Below are 18,667 nucleotides of genomic sequence, written 5' to 3'. Positions count from 1 at the left end.
GGAAACTGAGCACGGAAAAGTATTCATGCTTCAATATTAATATGTGATGTCAATGTTTACTATGACTTAATGGAAAAGAGACAACTCAATTAAATTAAAGTTATTTAATTAAATGTAATATAACAAATTATATAATTATATATACTACTGTTCAAAAGTTTGGGCTTGGTAAGATTTTTTTATGTTTTTGAAAGAAGTCTCTTATGCTCACTAAGGCTGTATTTATTTGGTCAAAAAAAATACAGATAAAACTAATATTGTGAAATATTACTACAATTTAAAAGAACTTTTTTCTATTTGAATATATTTTCAAATGTAATTTACTCCTGTGACAAACCTTAAGAATTTTCAGCATCATTACTCCAGTCTTCTCCAATGTGTTGATTTGGTGCTCAAGAAACATCTGATCATCAATAACAATTGTGATGCTTATTTATTAATACTTTTGTGGAAACTATGATACATTTTTTTTTTCAGGATTCTTTGATGAAAAGAATGTTTATAAGAACAGCATTTATTTAAAATATAAATCTTTTGTTACATTATAAATGTCTTTACTGTTACCTTTGATCATTTAATCCATCCTTGCTGAATAAAATTATTAATTTGATTAATTTCTTACAAAAAAAGACCTCAAACCTTTTAATGTTATAGTGTAAATTAATTAATTAATTAATTATGAAGAATACTGATAGATAAACCTGGGGCTAGTTGTCATTAGGTGTGTATCTCAACTATACAACAGTTTGTTTTCTAATTTTTTATTATTATTTACAAAATATAATAACAGGGACAATAAATCAATATAACAGGAGCAGTAATACATAAATTGCTTCTTTTTTTTTTTTAAAGTGAAATAAGCCAAGGCAGTGTTTGCCTCCCTTTCGTATCTTCTGAACCTTGTGTAAACTATAGTCAAAACTTAAAGCAGACTAAACAATTAAAACACACACTGAAGCGTACAGGGATATGGATGATGATGATACATGATGCTTTCAAATCATAGCTAACAGAAGTCCAGTCACAAATGAGGTACTACACTAGATTTGACGTTGCCAGTTTTCTCTGGGAAGCGAAGGATTGTGGGTAGTACGGTGAGCTGACAGGTTGTGGCTTCACGCAAATACAACAGACACCCAAACTGGCTGCAAAACCTGAGAAACTTAATGCAGTGAATCCGCCACTTACATCAGGATTACATTTGTTGGCGAAGCATATGTGGAGTGTATTTCATAACCCATTAAAAAACCCTCTTCAACACTTAGTACTGAAGTACTGATGGACCAGACCGAGAGGGAAACGATCGAAGCCCCTGAGGAACTTGTATTTTTTTATTGCACAAAGAGAACCTACGACGGGAAGCTAGAATCCCACAAAGGGTATCACAACAAACAACGGGACAAAGCGACTGCATTAGCAGTTCACTTGATGCTATCTTCTTTAAAAGTGAAACATTTTATGCTTTAAAGAAATAGTTCAACCATGAAATTTTGCTGAAACTTTTCTGACCCTCAGACCATCCAAGATGTAGATGAGTTTGTTTCTTCATTGAAACAGATTTGGAGAAATTCAGCATTACATCACTTGTTCACCAATGGATCCTCTTCAGTGAATGGGTGCCGTCAGAATGAGAGTCCAAACAGCTGATAAAAAACATCACAATAATCCACACTACTCCAGTCAATCGATTAATGTACAGTGAAGTGAAAAGCTGCATGTTTGTAAGAAACAAATGCACTTAACTTCAAACCATGGCTTCCTGCTAAAATATGATTCCTTTATCCATATATTGCTTTCTCCAGTGAGAAAATATGCACAGATCAAGCACCTTTTACAAGTGAAAGCAGTCCAAAACAGTTTTAAATAAATATGTCTGTGGATTTTGATGTGAGAGGACAAAAGGGGATGGACGTTTTCACTGGAAGAAGCGTTATTATGGTTTATGGGCTGGTATTGTGTCCAGAAGTTTCTTACAAACACGCAGCTTTTCACGTCACAAGATGTTAACTGATGGACTGGAGTCATGTGGATTACTTGTGGATTATTGTGATGTTTTTATCAACTGTTTGGACTCTCATTCTGACGGCACCCATTCACTGCAGAGCAGGTGAGCGAGTGATGTAAGTGCTAATTTCTCCAAATATGATGAAAAAACAAACTCATCTACAGTTTGGATGGCCTGAGGGTGAGTACATTTTCATTTTTGGGTGAACCATTCCTTTAACAAAAAGAAATAAGTGATATAAAAAAAATAGAAGTTTCAAAAGTTAACAAGATCTACATGCAATGAAAGGAACAATTTACTGTACAAGCAGTAAATTACTGAACAGTTACTGAAAATGAGTCTTAGTGAGACCAAACAGCTCAAAGAGATGTAAACCCTTCTCATATTTCCAAAGCTGCTTAAAATTAGGTAGTTAAAAACACTTTCATTGCATGTAGTAGTTTGACAGAGACAACCAGCTCCCTGAAACACCCAGTTACTGGTTTAGTAGTTTAAAAGGCAACACAGATGAAATATTATGAACACATTCTTTGATTAAAAGGATTGTTTACCAAACATTTCATTTCTATCATCATTTACTCACCCTTATGTTGTTCCAAACCTGTATGACCTACTTTCTTCAGTATTTAAGTCAATGGGGAACATTAGAAAAAGATCTGAAGATTAGATCAAGTTAGTGCACTCTTGGTAGCCATTGGATTAAATTTATGCAACCTTTATGCATTTTTTGGAGCGTGCAAGTTTTGGACCCTGTTGGCTTTCATTGTATGGACAAAAACAGCTTCAAAATATCTTCTTTTGTGTTCCTCAGAAGAAATTCAAACAGCTTTGGAATGACATGAGGGTGAGTAAATGATGACAGAACGTTCTTTTTTGGGCAAACTATCCCTGTAATTCAGGCTTTTCTTACGTAGCCTGAAAAGTGGCAACTGCAGTTTCCAGGTGAATGAGAGCTGTCATATTTGCTTAGATCTGGAATGTTTTCCTTCGGTGAATGGGTGAGTCGCTGTGCTTGATGGGAGCGGAACTGATGGAGTAAGGTGGGCACAAGAGGCTACCTATTATCCCAAAATCTGGGTTGGATGGGACAGGCGAGGACGGTGTAGAAAAGTCAATTTGAAGCCTTCTTGAGGCAATGTTCTCTGAGCAAGCAGGTGCAGGATCTTCAGGAAAAGACCCCAGTTGTAGCTGGTAAAAACCTGCTCCAAGGAGCCCCGAGTCTGGCTGAGAAGAAGGGATGGAGTGGCTACAGGGGAGAGAGGAGAGGTAAAGCTGGGTGGACGGGGAGGCCACGTCTGACGTCTGGAGCGCTGGTGGATGAAACGAGAATTGACTGAACGACTGCTGCCCCTGTAGGCTTGAGCAAGATCCTGCATATAGTTCCATCTCTCCATTGTTTCGCTCAGAACCTGGAAGAATGAACAGGCATAAAGAAAATGTGGTTGAATATTTGAGGGAAAACCGAAAAAATAAAAGATGTATGAGTTTCTGTTGTACGTTGGCAAGAACCTTCTCAAGAAGTTCCACTCTGTTTATTATTGTAGTAGTGTTTGAGTCATATACCTGTTATGCAGTTATTAGATTTAACAAATATGCTTTGGTCAAGTTCAGACACTTTAACCTAATGAATTACAGCTTAGTTATTTTCACAATGGTATGAAAATATAACAGGATGGAACTGAACAGGGTGTTAACAAATAGCTAAAGTTAGGGACTTGAAAGTTTATAACTATCTTTTGAGTTTTTGATATCATAATAGTGATGTTATTGTTAACTATAACTAATAAAAAATTATTTTTGGTTAATTGAAATAAGGCTGAGGTAAGTTATAAATACATGTGCATCTCAATAAAGTCTTTGGTTCTTTTAATTGTAATTTGTTAAATGTGAGCCAAAATCATCACAATTAAAAGAACCAAAGACTTAAACTACTTCAGTCTGTGTGCACTGAATTTATTTAATACACGAGTTTCACAATTTGAGTTGAATTACTGAAATAAATGAACTTTTCCACGACATTCTAATTTATTGAGATGCACCTGTAGTATAGATGGAAAAACTTAAAAATGTAAAAATAAATGTTACCTTGGCAACTATGTAAGTTTATATTATAACTAATTTTAAGTTGGTTAAAGTACTAAAACTGCTAAATCTAAACCTGAAATAGATTAAAGCTAAATAGAACTATTTAAAATAAAACGAGCGCTGGTGGATGAAACGAGAATAGACTGAACGACTGCTGCCCCTGTAGGCTTGAGCAAGATCCTGCATATAGTTCCATCTCTCCATTGTTTCGCTCAGAACCTGGAAGAATGAACAGGCATAAAGAAAATGTGGTTGAATATTTGAGGGAAAACCGAAAAAATAAAAGATGTATGAGTTTCTGTTGTACGTTGGCAAGAACCTTCTCAAGAAGTTCCACTCTGTTTATTATTGTAGTAGTGTTTGAGTCATATACCTGTTATGCAGTTATTAGATTTAACAAATATGCTTTGGTCAAGTTCAGACACTTTAACCTAATGAATTACAGCTTAGTTATTTTCACAATGGTATGAAAATATAACAGGATGGAACTGAACAGGGTGTTAACAAATAGCTAAAGTTAGGGACTTGAAAGTTTATAACTATCTTTTGAGTTTTTGATATCATAATAGTGATGTTATTGTTAACTATAACTAATTAAAAATTATTTTTGGTTAATTGAAATAAGGCTGAGGTAAGTTATAAATACATGTGCATCTCAATAAAGTCTTTGGTTCTTTTAATTGTAATTTGTTAAATGTGAGCCAAAATCATCACAATTAAAAGAACCAAAGACTTAAACTACTTCAGTCTGTGTGCACTGAATTTATTTAATACACGAGTTTCACAATTTGAGTTGAATTACTGAAATAAATGAACTTTTCCACGACATTCTAATTTATTGAGATGCACCTGTAGTATAGATGGAAAAACTTAAAAATTTAAAAATAAATGTTACCTTGGCAACTATGTAAGTTTATATTATAACTAATTTTAAGTTGGTTAAAGTACTAAAACTGCTAAATCTAAACCTGAAATAGATTAAAGCTAAATAGAACTATTTAAAATAAAACAAATAAAAATGGCAAAAGCATTCAAATTAATAGAAAACTGAAAATATAAAAAACCTTTCAAATTCTAAAATAGCAATTACTGTAAATAATACTAATATAACACTGATGTAAACAAATAGCAAAAGTTAGTTTTTTTTAACCATATTTTGATATGCGCATTTCTGTAATTTGATCTAACAGGGTGGAATGTTTTAAAGTGAACAACAGGATGGAACAGGATACTGAGGACACAGGAAAAACATAATATAATTACAAATAAAAAAATCCTCAAAAAAGTTGTGTTTAAAACATTTTGATTATATAATATATAATGAAAAAATGACTATTTCTTGAAACACTTTAGGGAATACTTCTTAATAAACTGCACATTTTTATGTACATGACTAAAGAGCAAAGCAAAACTGGCAACATTATCCCAAGCCAAAGTAGTACAATTATTTTAAATTTACCTCTATATTAATTATGATGAAATATAACTAATATGATTTCAAACTTTAAAATTTGTATTAGTTAAATATTTTTTGCATAATATTATATATCAGCTTAACATTTCATTCACCATATGAAGACATGTATGATATGGTCATGAAAATGTACTGCATAACAGGCATGATCCATTTCCTGGGACATCTATATTTCTGTTTTTACCTGTGTATCTGTCAGTTTTAGGCTGTCAGTGAGCTGGAAGCTCAGGGCTTTAATAGGAAGCGCGATGTGCGCTTCCGTCGTGGCCGACCATGAAACTGAGCTGCGCAATTCAGGCTGTCCTCTGGATCATATGACCAAATTAAAGGCGACGGAACATAAAACAACACAAACACAATGGGGAAAATGCTGGCAGATGGAAAACAACAATGAAACAAATCATAACTCATTGACCATCCAGACCAAAATCAAGAAAAAAATTTATTATGTTGGACATAAAAAAAATTAACATAAATGATCGTCAAAAATTAAGAAACTGGTACCAATGGATGGTTTCAATGAACTCATATGAATGTGGAAAAGTAAGTATAATATCCAAGAACTAGTAGAGCATACCTTGTTTATCCAGCTCCATGACTGCAGGTGGCGATGGAGGTTGGAGTTGAATGGAAGTCCTAATTGGCAAACCTTGAGTGGCACCTTCCAAATCACCAGTATTTCCATCTGGCCCAGCATCTTCTCTAAGAGAAACATATTTAAGTATAATCAGATCATTGTTTTAAAAAAGGTAAAACTTAATATATTGTATCTTTTGTGTGACAAAATTTGTCCTGGTTCTTTTCATTTTTCATGCCAAAAAAAAAATTTAAATAAAAAATGCCGAACATTTTGTAAACTTAATTCAGATTAAGTTCTTCATTCATATTAGGAGAAGTTCACCCAAAAATAAAAATCTGTTTAAGATTTTCTGACGCTCAGGCAATCCAAGATTTTCATCAGAACAGAATTGGAGAAATTTAGCCTTACATCACTTGCTCACCAATGGATCCACTGCAGCGAATGGGTGTCGTCAGAATGAGAGTCTAAACAGCTGATAAAAACCTCACAATAATCCACAAGTAATCCACACAAGTCCAGTTCATCAATTAATGTATTGTGAAGTGAAATGCAGCATGTTTGTAAGAAATCATTAAGACATCTGAATCAGGAGACTGAATCAGAAGAGAAATATGCAGAGATCAATCACAATTTACAAGCAAAAACAGTCCAAACTGTTCTAAATATATGTTGGTGGATTTTGATGTGAGAGGCCAACAGGGGATGACGTTTTTCACTGGAGGAAGCGTTATTATGGATTATGGAATAATATTTTTGCCAGAAGTTTAAAGTTAAAACGCCTTAATGATAGATTTGTTTCTTACAAACACACATCTTTTCACTTCACAAGATGTTAATTAATAGACTGGAGTGGTGTGGATTACTTGTGGATTATTGTAATGTTTTTATCAGCTTCTTGAAATTTCATTCTGACGGTACCCATTCACTGCAGAGGATTCATTGGTGAGCAAGTTATGTAATGCTAATTTTGTCCAGATGAAGAAACAAACTCATCTACATCTTGGATGGCCTGAGGGTGCTCTCTATAGCTCTCACGGTACTTTGATGTCATACAACGTTCGATCTGCGCAGCACTGCTTCAAGTCGAACACACCTCTTATAGTGTTTGGGGAGGGGCCATGCTCAGTGGTTCCAGTGCGTCATCGAGACATGATTTCAGGCCCACCCAAAAAATCCCATAAACAAAAATGGTGAAAAACTATTTAAAGGGTTAGTTCACCCAAAAATGAAAATTAGCTTGTGTTTTACTCACCCTCGAGGCATCCTAGGTGTATATGACTTTCTTCTTTCAGACGAATCCAGTCGGAGTTATATTAAAAAATTGTCCTGGCTATTCCAAGCTCTATCATTGCAGTCAGCGAGTGTTGCAGTTGAACAGTCCACAAGACGTCAAATAAAGCACACGCATCCATAATAAAACGTCCCTCACTCGGCTCCGGGGGGGGGTGATGGGGGGGTGTGAATAAATGCCTCCTGTAGTGAATCCATGCATTTTTGTAAGAACAGTCGGAGTTATATTAAAAATTGTCCTGGCTATTCCAAGCTCTATCATTGCAGTCAGTGGGTGTTGCAGTTGAACAGTCCACAAGACGTCAAATAAAGCACACGCATCCATAATAAAACGTCCCTCACTCGGCTCCGGGGGGGGGGGATGGGGGGGTGTGAATAAATGCCTCCTGTAGTGAATCCATGCATTTTTGTAAGAACAATATCCATATTTCAAACGTAATAAACACTTTTCTCTCACTTCCGTTATCTGTCATTCCCTGAAGGCGTTCCAGCGAGTGACGAACGCAGAGAGAGAACAAAACAAAACGCCAGTCATGAATTAGAAGTACAAACCGAGGATTTGCAAAGAAAAATGGCGGAGGATTTCGATATAAACCAAGAGGAGACTGGTTTTCCTTTGCTAAAGTAAGGAAACTTTGCTTCCTTTGCTCCTATAAACAAACTCGCGAGACTAGCATATCTCAGAGGCGCGCGGGTTGTGCATACGTGCTGCGTCATCCGCCGGAACGTCTTCCGCGTATGACAGATACCGGAAGTGAGAGAAAAGTATTTATTAAATTTGAAATATGGATATTTTTCTTACAAAAACACATGAATTCACTACTGGAGGCCTTTATTCACCCCCCCGAAGTTGTGTGAGGTACGTTTTATTATGGATGGGTGTGCTTTATTTGACAACTTGTGGACTGTTAAACTGCAACACTGCAATGATAGAGCTTGGAATAGCCAGGACAATTTTTAATATAACTCCGACTGGATTCATCTGAAAGAAGAAAGTCATATACACCTAGGATGCCTCGAAGGTGAGTAAAACACAAGCTAATTTTCATTTTTGGGTGAATTAACCCTTTAAATAGTTTTTCACCATTTTTGTTTATGGGATTTTTTGGGTGGGCCTGAAATCATGTCTCAATGACGCACAGGAACCACTGAGCAAGGCCCGTCCCCAAACACTATAAGAGGTGTGTTCGACTTGAAGCAGTGCTGCGCAGATCGAATGTTGTATGACATCAAATCAAACTCCGACTGGATTCGTCTGAAAGAAGAAAGTCATATACACCAAGTATGCATCGAGGGTGAGTAAAACACAGTCTAATTTTCATTTTTGGGTGAACTAACCCTTTAATGGTCGAACTCCACAATTCAGTACTACATAGTTCACAGTCTTTGTAACGTGTTTTCAGCAATACATTTCTCACATTTATAATGTGTTTAGAAACAATTCTCTGAATTGCTTTTACACAGACTTTAAAACAGAATCAAAATGATTTAAATGAAACCTGTTCATTTACATCCTTCTGCACCACTTCATTATTACTTTTTCAACTTTTACTAAGTCCTTACTCAAAAAAAACCCAACAACTCACATGTTGCCAGATGGCAGATTGCACTTTTTCCGACCCAGCTTGGTGGCCTGCTGTGTGAAATACTCATGCCGCTCTGATTTCTTCCACATGTAGTAGTACTCTACACACTCTGTGACTGAGCGCGTGCGGACCTGGGTGAAGGCAAATAAGAGATACCACATTAAAGGACTCTCGTTTCTTAAAAAAAAAAAAGTATAAACATAAGCAGCCATCTCTACTGGGAAACAATGTATGTTATGAGAAAACTTGTTCAAATTTGGGGGTTTCACCTTGTTGGCCTGTATGAGGTTGAAGTTCTTGCCATAGGCACGGTAACCATATTCAAAGTTACGACACTCCTCCTCACTCCAGCCACAAAGCTCTTCTGGAACAATTTTTTTTTTACAATAAAATTAACCTGCTATTCATCCTGGGAGATGGTTGCATGGATTACATTTTTTGACTGCCTACTAAATAAGGTTTGAGAAAGAAAATAACACAAAGAGAGAAAAAGCAGGAATTACAGAGGCCTTACCATTGAAAACCTTGACATTAAAGCGATATCTTCTTAGTGCCTCTTCTTCATTGAAGTTGCATTTCACTAGTTCATATAGAGCCTACAATAAAGAGATAGAATGAAAGACCACTGAAAGCAAGTTCAACCACTAAATGATTAATTATGAACCACTAAAGACAAAAAGTTACAGTAAGGTACAAAAAGAATGAGACCACTAGTGAAAATGTGTCTATGTATTTTCAGAATGTCTTAATATTTGGCATGTTGCACAGATAAATTGTTCACCTCAAGGCTAGTAATGTGCGCTAACAAATTAAATAGTGTAAATTTTGATTTCATGTAGACTTTAACATAAAAGTTCAGGGGTCCCACTGGGATTTATTCTTGGACCTTTTTTTTTTTTTTTTTTTACATTAAAAGTAAACGAAACTTAGAAATTTTGTCTTGGCAAATTAGTGAATAATTAAATAACTGATGCACTAAAATTACCAAAACTGAAATAAAAAAAAAAGAATAAAAACTACATCGAAATATATAAAAAAAATATATAAAAAATCCTAAATCTTAAATTAAAACAAAAACTATAAATATTAAAATATAATATATAATAACAAATTTAATATCAATATATCTATACTTTAATAGTAAATAATACCAAAATAACATTGCTAGTAAGCTTCAGCCACCAAATTGTATGAAAAGACAAGTACTGCATCTGTGTGATTCAACCCAACCTGGTCATTGTCTTTGTTTATATCTCCTGTGGTCAAAGTGTTTGTAGGTCCGTCGTCACTCCCTTTTCTCTGGACTTCAAGCAAAAACTTCTCTACAGCCAGACTGGACAACACATCTGGGGTCCACAATAACTGGTCCTCATTTTCATAGGCTGGGGATAACAGTAACAAAACAGGTGTGGGTCCCAAGGGAACTCGGCAGGTTGGTTATGCAAAACAGACCACTGAAACCACATCCCTGGAGCCAGTGTAAAGGACACCAGACAAGAGAAGACACTCACCTCTTTCATAAAAAGTGTGTGTACAGAGAGAAGGAATTATAGCCTGATACTGGGGGCCCACCATGATGTCCTGAATATTAAAACATGGCACAAAAGCATTACTACAATGTTTTTTAACATTAAGCAGACATTTTTAAATCATTATAAAATATTATAAATTCTATTTTATAGACACAACCATTGAAACATTTGGGGTCAATACTACTTTTTATTGATGAATTAAAAGAAATATCGTATGCTCACCCAGGCTACATTTCTTCGATTGAAAAAAACAAACAATAAAAACAGTAATATTGTGATATATCTAAAATAATGGATTTATAATAGATTTATAAGTGTAATAGAAATTGTATTTATTACTGTGATGACAAAGCAGCCATTACTCCAGTCTTTAGTGTCACATGATCCTTCATTCTAATATGCTCAAAGCCTGGTGATATACAAAAGTACTACACTTTGATCAAATGAAGATCATGTTTTCCAGCATGAAATCTTTAAGAAAGTATTGGCTAAGAAAACCTGATATTTTGATTTGTTTTGCACACACGGGCCTACTGATACTTTTAACTACGGGGTCCCACTGGGCTCTATTCTTGAACCATTATAATTTCCTAATACATATATAGCCCTATTTATAAAGCCACATAAATGTAATTATTAAAAGATGTAACTTGTCAAACACATCATGCACAATGATTTGTCATAGAAATGTATTAAACAAAATTCAATAAATCAGTCTTACAAGCAGTGACAAAAAGCTAAAAAAAAATTTTAAAAATGTTCGTAATTGAAATGAAATAAAATAAAATATAAACATAGTAAACTATAACATGACTCTTTTTTTTTTTTACCTTGTGGCCATCACTGGAGGGGATAGAGGTGCTTTCTGAGTCATCTTCGGAGCAGCTGACTGAAGTGTCTTTGTCATCACCTTGTAAAGAACCGTTTAAGAGTTAAGTCTAAACATTTTTGAAAACAGAAGATTTTTTCATAGAAAATTGACACACACTAAATGTCTTAAGTTGCCAGCAAGATATGTAACTGTAAAGAACCGTTTAAGAGTTAAGTCTAAACATTTTTGAAAACAGAAGATTTTTTCATAGAAAATTGACACACTAAATCTCTTAAGTTGCCAGCAAGATATGTAAAAGACAAATATGATTAAATTTCAAACTTATGTGCACTGTGTAAAAATCAGCTTTAACAAAATATAAAATAAAAAAGGAAACCAGGTTTGCTAAGGGCTGGCATTGCTTAGAAGAATATTTGCTTAGGAGTTGACAGTACAGGACAAAAAGTGGCATTGTAATTTGATGTTGTACCTCTTAGGTGACACTGTAAGAGGTCAGATGAATGAGACGTGACAGAGAGTGTGAGGTCATCAGCAGAGGAATGGCTGTCCACATCCTCCCCTCCTGAGAGTACAGCTTTACCCATCTGAACCTATAAAAAAGATTTGCTTAATTTCCAGTTATAAGGCAGAATTTTCACTTTCTAAGTTTCCTAAAAAATTGATAAGGAGCATTTTAAGATTCTACTGAGGAGGACAAGCAAAAACCTTTCATAGATATGCTGCAGTCACATTTATTTTTGTTCTGTGAATTTTTGTGGTCAATATCAAGTCATTTTAAATAGTAATCCATGCTATTGGGAATTTAACTTGCAGGCAAAAGATTTCACAATAGGTTCAATTTGGTCACACAAATTCGCCAAGTTGACCAACAGAAAGCTGCTTTGTTTGTGACTTATGTGTGAGCTGAACTTAATACATTGCTACACTTTTGAATAAGAAATTGGCCTTTTTTCTTGGTTTTCTTTTTTTTTTAAAGGTTACCACACCTTTAGAGTGAAATATCAAATAATTTAATAAACCGATATGAGATGTATTAGATACAATTTTAAATAAGAAATAAAGTCACATTTGTGAGAAACAAAACCACAGTTTTAGATAAAATGTCATGTTATGAGAAACTGTTGATATTTTTTTTTTGTAGAAAAAGTGGATATTTTTCACTATAGAAATTTGGGGGGGAAAATGTGACTACACCTATATTTAACCAATTGAAGAAGTGAGCACTGAAGAAAGCATGAGCTGAAACGTCTGCTCCTTGGTCTGTTTTAAAGACACTTTTCACTTTTTTGCATTTTTGTCACCCTGTAGATGTTAAATTAAAGCAATTTTTGTGAGAGACCCTTGCCTTGGTCTAATTGTATGTCTTTCAGTGTGCGGACATTTTTGTTTTTTTGGTTGATCAAATTTTTCTTGATTTACGCACCTGAGAACGGACTGGTTATCTTTTTGGAGCGCATACAATATCTTTTTTTATACACTTATATTTTAAAAAAATTGCTTTTTATCCACACTTTGCGACATGGAGGTAAGCGTTTTCTTTGAACGTGCGAGACTTCCGATTCATTAATTGCTATAGGTAAATGACTGGAAGAATAAGAAAGTTCAGTAAACTACTTGTACTACAAACTGTGTTTATGATCAAGATAATATAAAAATAATTATTTTTATTAATTATTACAATACAAATACCAATTTGTAATAACAGGCAGCATAAATGACTGCTTTTATACAGGTAAAATAATTGTAAGCGAATGACACTGGAAGCCTCGCACATTCAATTTACATAAGGTCACACCCACTCTTATGTTAAAAATAAGATAGATAAGCGCAGATAGTTACTTTAAACAAATACTTTAATTAATTTAGTGATATTGACCTTGTCCAGTGTCATTTCAGGCAGACTGGCTGCCAGCTCATTCGGCTCCTGTTGTTGTTGCAGGACAGGATCAGGCATGTTGTACCCATAAAGTGCCAGCAGTTGCTCTAGGGGCATCTCACCACACTGTGGAAACGTGATCGAAAAAACAATCATATTTTCCCTCTTATTTATCAGCATTAACCGGAATCTAATCCAATCTATCAATGCATAACAAGAAATTGTTCCACTCACTGCATGGGACTTGGTTGCCATCTTTATTGCCTGCCTCCGCAGGGCCTCCAGGCTCCTGTCCTGCTCCTCTAGGAACGTGGTTGCCCGGGGAAGGGGCTCCAGCGGCCCCACATAGCCCTGGTGGAAAATGTCTACACGACCGAGCCGGTGGTCCTTGGAGCCCATTCGCACAGCTAAAGCACAGTGAGAGCAGATAATTCTCAATAAATATATTACATCAAAATCAGTTACATTTAAATTTTACAACAATAATTGTTTAAAATGAAGACCAGATGTTAAGGAGAACTGACTTCATACATCCACTAAAATTAAATTGGTAAATGTTGGTTAAATTTAAAATTAATTGGAGAAATGTCTAAAATAAACTTTTGAGAAACGGTTTAGGATCAATTTTGGCAGATTGGTTTTATATTTTGATTCTAATGCAATGGCATTCAGAAATAATCTTTAAAAAAAAGTGACTTAGGTGTCCAAAGACCTTTTGAAGCCCCTGTATTTATGGAGGTAAAAGCCACTATTTACAACATCTCAAATCCACCTGGTAAATAAAAGTTATGGCAGATAGGAAATAAATAAACCACTATGATTTTCAATAACACTTCTCACATAGGCTACGTCTTAACATCTGAAATGAAGTACTTACACAGTAAACCTTATGACAGGTCAACTCGTACAATATCCTTGCAAACGTTTAACACAGAAAGCATAAATTGCACAATAGCATAGTTAAAATGATTGTTAATTACTCTTCACAGACTTTTAGACTAATTCAAGACATTTTTTTTATGATGAGCATAGTGAAATATATTCAAAACTCAGCTGTGAAGTTATGTGCACTGTGTAAAAATCAGCTTTAACAAAATATAAAATAAAAAAGGAAACCAGGTTTGCTAAGGGCTGGCATTGCTTAGAAGAATATTTGCTTAGGAGTTGACAGTACAGGACAAAAAGTGGCATTGTAATTTGATGTTGTACCTCTTAGGTGACATTGTAAGAGGTCAGATGAATGGGACGTGATGGAGAGTGTGAGGTCATCAGCAGAGGAATGGCTGTCCACATCCTCCCCTCCTGAGAGTACAGCTTTACCCATCTGAACCTATAAAAAAGATTTGCTTAATTTCCAGTTATAAGGCAGAATTTTCACTTTCTAAGTTTCCTAAAAAATTGATAAGGAGCATTTTAAGATTCTACTGAGGAGGACAAGCAAAAACCTTTCATAGATATGCTGCAGTCACATTTATTTTTGTTCTGTGAATTTTTGTGGTCAATATCAAGTCATTTTAAATAGTAATCCATGCTATTGGGAATTTAACTTGCAGGCAAAAGATTTCACAATAGGTTCAATTTGGTCACACAAATTCGCCAAGTTGACCAACAGAAAGCTGCTTTGTTTGTGACTTATGTGTGAGCTGAACTTAATACATTGCTACACTTTTGAATAAGAAATTGGCCTTTTTTCTTGGTTTTCTTTTTTTTTTAAAGGTTACCACACCTTTAGAGTGAAATATCAAATAATTTAATAAACCGATATGAGATGTATTAGATACAATTTTAAATAAGAAATAAAGTCACATTTGTGAGAAACAAAACCACAGTTTTAGATAAAATGTCATGTTATGAGAAACTGTTGATATTTTTTTTTTTGTAGAAAAAGTTGATATTTTTCACTATAGAAATTTGGGGGGGAAAATGTGACTACACCTATATTTAACCAATTGAAGAAGTGAGCACTGAAGAAAGCATGAGCTGAAACGTCTGCTCCTTGGTCTGTTTTAAAGACACTTTTCACTTTTTTGCATTTTTGTCACCCTGTAGATGTTAAATTAAAGCAATTTTTGTGAGAGACCCTTGCCTTGGTCTAATTGTATGTCTTTCAGTGTGCGGACATTTTTGTTTTTTTGGTTGATCAAATTTTTCTTGATTTACGCACCTGAGAACGGACTGGTTATCTTTTTGGAGCGCATACAATATCTTTTTTTATACACTTATATTTTAAAAAAATTGCTTTTTATCCACACTTTGCGACATGGAGGTAAGCGTTTTCTTTGAACGTGCGAGACTTCCGATTCATTAATTGCTATAGGTAAATGACTGGAAGAATAAGAAAGTTCAGTAAACTACTTGTACTACAAACTGTGTTTATGATCAAGATAATATAAAAATAATTATTTTTATTAATTATTACAATACAAATACCAATTTGTAATAACAGGCAGCATAAATGACTGCTTTTATACAGGTAAAATAATTGTAAGCGAATGACACTGGAAGCCTCGCACATTCAATTTACATAAGGTCACACCCACTCTTATGTTAAAAATAAGATAGATAAGCGCAGATAGTTACTTTAAACAAATACTTTAATTAATTTAGTGATATTGACCTTGTCCAGTGTCATTTCAGGCAGACTGGCTGCCAGCTCATTCGGCTCCTGTTGTTGTTGCAGGACAGGATCAGGCATGTTGTACCCATAAAGTGCCAGCAGTTGCTCTAGGGGCATCTCACCACACTGTGGAAACGTGATCGAAAAAACAATCATATTTTCCCTCTTATTTATCAGCATTAACCGGAATCTAATCCAATCTATCAATGCATAACAAGAAATTGTTCCACTCACTGCATGGGACTTGGTTGCCATCTTTATTGCCTGCCTCCGCAGGGCCTCCAGGCTCCTGTCCTGCTCCTCTAGGAACGTGGTTGCCCGGGGAAGGGGCTCCAGCGGCCCCACATAGCCCTGGTGGAAAATGTCTACACGACCGAGCCGGTGGTCCTTGGAGCCCATTCGCACAGCTAAAGCACAGTGAGAGCTGATAATTCTCAATAAATATATTACATCAAAATCAGTTACATTTAAATTTTACAACAATAATTGTTTAAAATGAAGACCAGATGTTAAGGAGAACTGACTTCATACATCCACTAAAATTAAATTGGTAAATGTTGGTTAAATTTAAAATTAATTGGAGAAATGTCTAAAATAAACTTTTGAGAAACGGTTTAGGATCAATTTTGGCAGATTGGTTTTATATTTTGATTCTAATGCAATGGCATTCAGAAATAATCTTTAAAAAAAATCTTAAAAGTGACTTAGGTGTCCAAAGACCTTTTGAAGCCCCTGTATTTATGGAGGTAAAAGCCACTATTTACAACATCTCAAATCCACCTGGTAAATAAAAGTTATGGCAGATAGGAAATAAATAAACCACTATGATTTTCAATAACACTTCTCACATAGGCTACGTCTTAACATCTGAAATGAAGTACTTACACAGTAAACCTTATGACAGGTCAACTCGTACAATATCCTTGCAAACGTTTAACACAGAAAGCATAAATTGCACAATAGCATAGTTAAAATGATTGTTAATTACTCTTCACAGACTTTTAGACTAATTCAAGACATTTTTTTTATGATGAGCATAGTGAAATATATTCAAAACTCAGCTGTGAAGTAAATGCTCCAAGAGAAGATATCCAGAACTTATTAGACAAAAGCTACGAATTGTATTAGATCTTTCAGAATACAAGCCCTTACAAAAATGTAGGCTATCATGGTAGACATAGTTTACAAGTAATAGATACAGTTTCAAATGTGATATTAACCTTCAAGAAACTGAACAAAATTGCCATATCACCACTATAAGTAACATCTAGATAAACACCACAAACATATTTAAGGTGTCTTTTCTTAAGTGTCTTGTCGTCATAACCGCTAAACGCATTTGTATATTTGTATGTGTGAGCTTTACTGAAGTTAGTCGCTCAGGCGCTTTCCTGTAAGTCAGTGCTGAACATTTGCACCGTGACTCTGAACCGGTGCGAGAAGGAAACACTTTTAGGGAAGTCGAGGAGGCAGTGACAGTATCTGAAGTTTTGAAACTTTAGACCTGCCATCCGTCCCGCTCCGCGCGCACCTGGGACACACTTCAGCACCAGCGCTCTCGCCGCTCTCCCGTTGTTTCGAACGGCGCTCGATCTGGCGAATTAAACGCTCGTGAACTCGTACAGACGTAGAGATAGATAGAGTGGCGAACCGCTGAGGAGTGCTCCCATTTTAACTTCCTCCTTATTAATGACCGTCTATCGTTGCCGTTTTCTGAGTCGCTCGATCAGACGGGCCGGGTCTTAAGCTGTCCGTTAATGCGCGGCTGGTTGTTAGAGTGTATCGGAGAGGCTGAATCATTTAATCATTGTGTTGTTCTTCCCCCGAGCCCCGCAGCACACTTACCTCCGCCATTCCGATTCTGCGCAAGCGGTGGAATGCCCGGATGTTGTGCAGAACTCCTATTGAACTATACATTCTGACTAACTAACACTCATGACAGTCACCAAACCATCTCAGATTAATAATGCAGGACCTCATCTGCCGTGTATATATCTGTGTTGAACGGAAATACATCCCACCGGTCATATTTGTGAGCAAAATATACTTTAGAGTTTGAGGGTTCTAAAATAGATTTTGTATTTTCAAAGTTATCGACTATGAGTGAAATTGCATTTGTTTTGACTTCACGTGAAGATTTTATATGGCTAGTATAAAGTCATATAACAAGAGATGTTTAATTTCACTTTGCACCTCTAAAAGATGATGTCAGTGTCAAAGATCCAAATGTTATAATACTTTCACAGGTCATATGATATTCAAAGCGTCTCATTTGATTATCCTGTGCATCAGTGTCTCAGAGGATGTGGTCTGACTGAGAAGAGTTGACAAGTAATTTGCTGTGGAACAATTCAACATGTAGAGAAAGCCATAAAAAACATTTCAACATTTGATTCACAGTGTAATGTATCTATATATTAGAAATTATAGATCAAATTACATTTTATTTACACCTTTATGAAGTCCTAAAATAGATTCTGAGATTTTATAGATGAAATTATATAGTATTTTTTCTCCGCTGTATTTGACTTTTTTCTGGCTACAATTGACAAATGGAAAAATATGACTGTAAAACCACATTCTTGAGATGTAGATTGATGGAGGATCATTTTAATGGAGAGCAGATTTCAGCTGATTCTCATATATTTCAGTTCTGTTGACTCATGCATGTCAATTGATCCAGAAAGCTTTTATTAGAGATAATAGAGCCTGTTTAATATCATAAAATCATTCATTAATCATATTTGTTGCCTTTAAAATGAGAAACAAACATTTACATGGCAACCTTGG

At 35.2% G+C, this 18,667-nt stretch overlaps 1 protein-coding gene across 2 annotated transcripts; it reads right to left on the bottom strand.

Moving 5' to 3' along the window:
- Window positions 1–4,233: 4,233 nt before the first annotated feature.
- LOC107586401 (mesoderm induction early response protein 2-like) lies at window positions 4,234–17,781 on the bottom strand. 2 transcript variants are annotated; one of them, XM_016273746.1, is made up of 13 exons: window positions 17,723–17,781; window positions 16,112–16,284; window positions 15,878–16,003; window positions 14,470–14,590; window positions 11,383–11,462; window positions 10,532–10,601; window positions 10,251–10,402; window positions 9,535–9,616; window positions 9,290–9,384; window positions 9,021–9,151; window positions 6,142–6,266; window positions 5,749–5,869; window positions 4,234–4,309 (listed from the first exon to the last, which is right to left on the bottom strand). In XM_016273746.1, the coding sequence occupies exons 2-12, from the start codon at window positions 16,274–16,276 to the stop codon at window positions 5,790–5,792; spliced, it is 1,227 nt and encodes a 408-aa protein (XP_016129232.1). In that variant the 5' UTR covers window positions 16,277–16,284; window positions 17,723–17,781; the 3' UTR covers window positions 4,234–4,309; window positions 5,749–5,789. The 2 variants fall into 2 exon arrangements, with proteins under 2 accessions (XP_016129232.1, XP_016129231.1); XM_016273745.1 differs by lacking the exons at window positions 14,470–14,590; window positions 15,878–16,003; window positions 16,112–16,284; window positions 17,723–17,781 and adding exons at window positions 11,854–11,974; window positions 13,261–13,386; window positions 13,495–13,663.
- Window positions 17,782–18,667: the final 886 nt, after the last annotated feature.

Source organism: Sinocyclocheilus grahami, unplaced genomic scaffold (genome assembly GCF_001515645.1).
Source record: "Sinocyclocheilus grahami isolate Dianchi unplaced genomic scaffold, SAMN03320097.WGS_v1.1 scaffold81.1, whole genome shotgun sequence".
NCBI lineage: Eukaryota > Metazoa > Chordata > Actinopteri > Cypriniformes > Cyprinidae > Sinocyclocheilus > Sinocyclocheilus grahami.
Note: the sequence above shows the minus strand (reverse complement) of the source record. Positions and strands in the feature narration are given on the sequence as shown.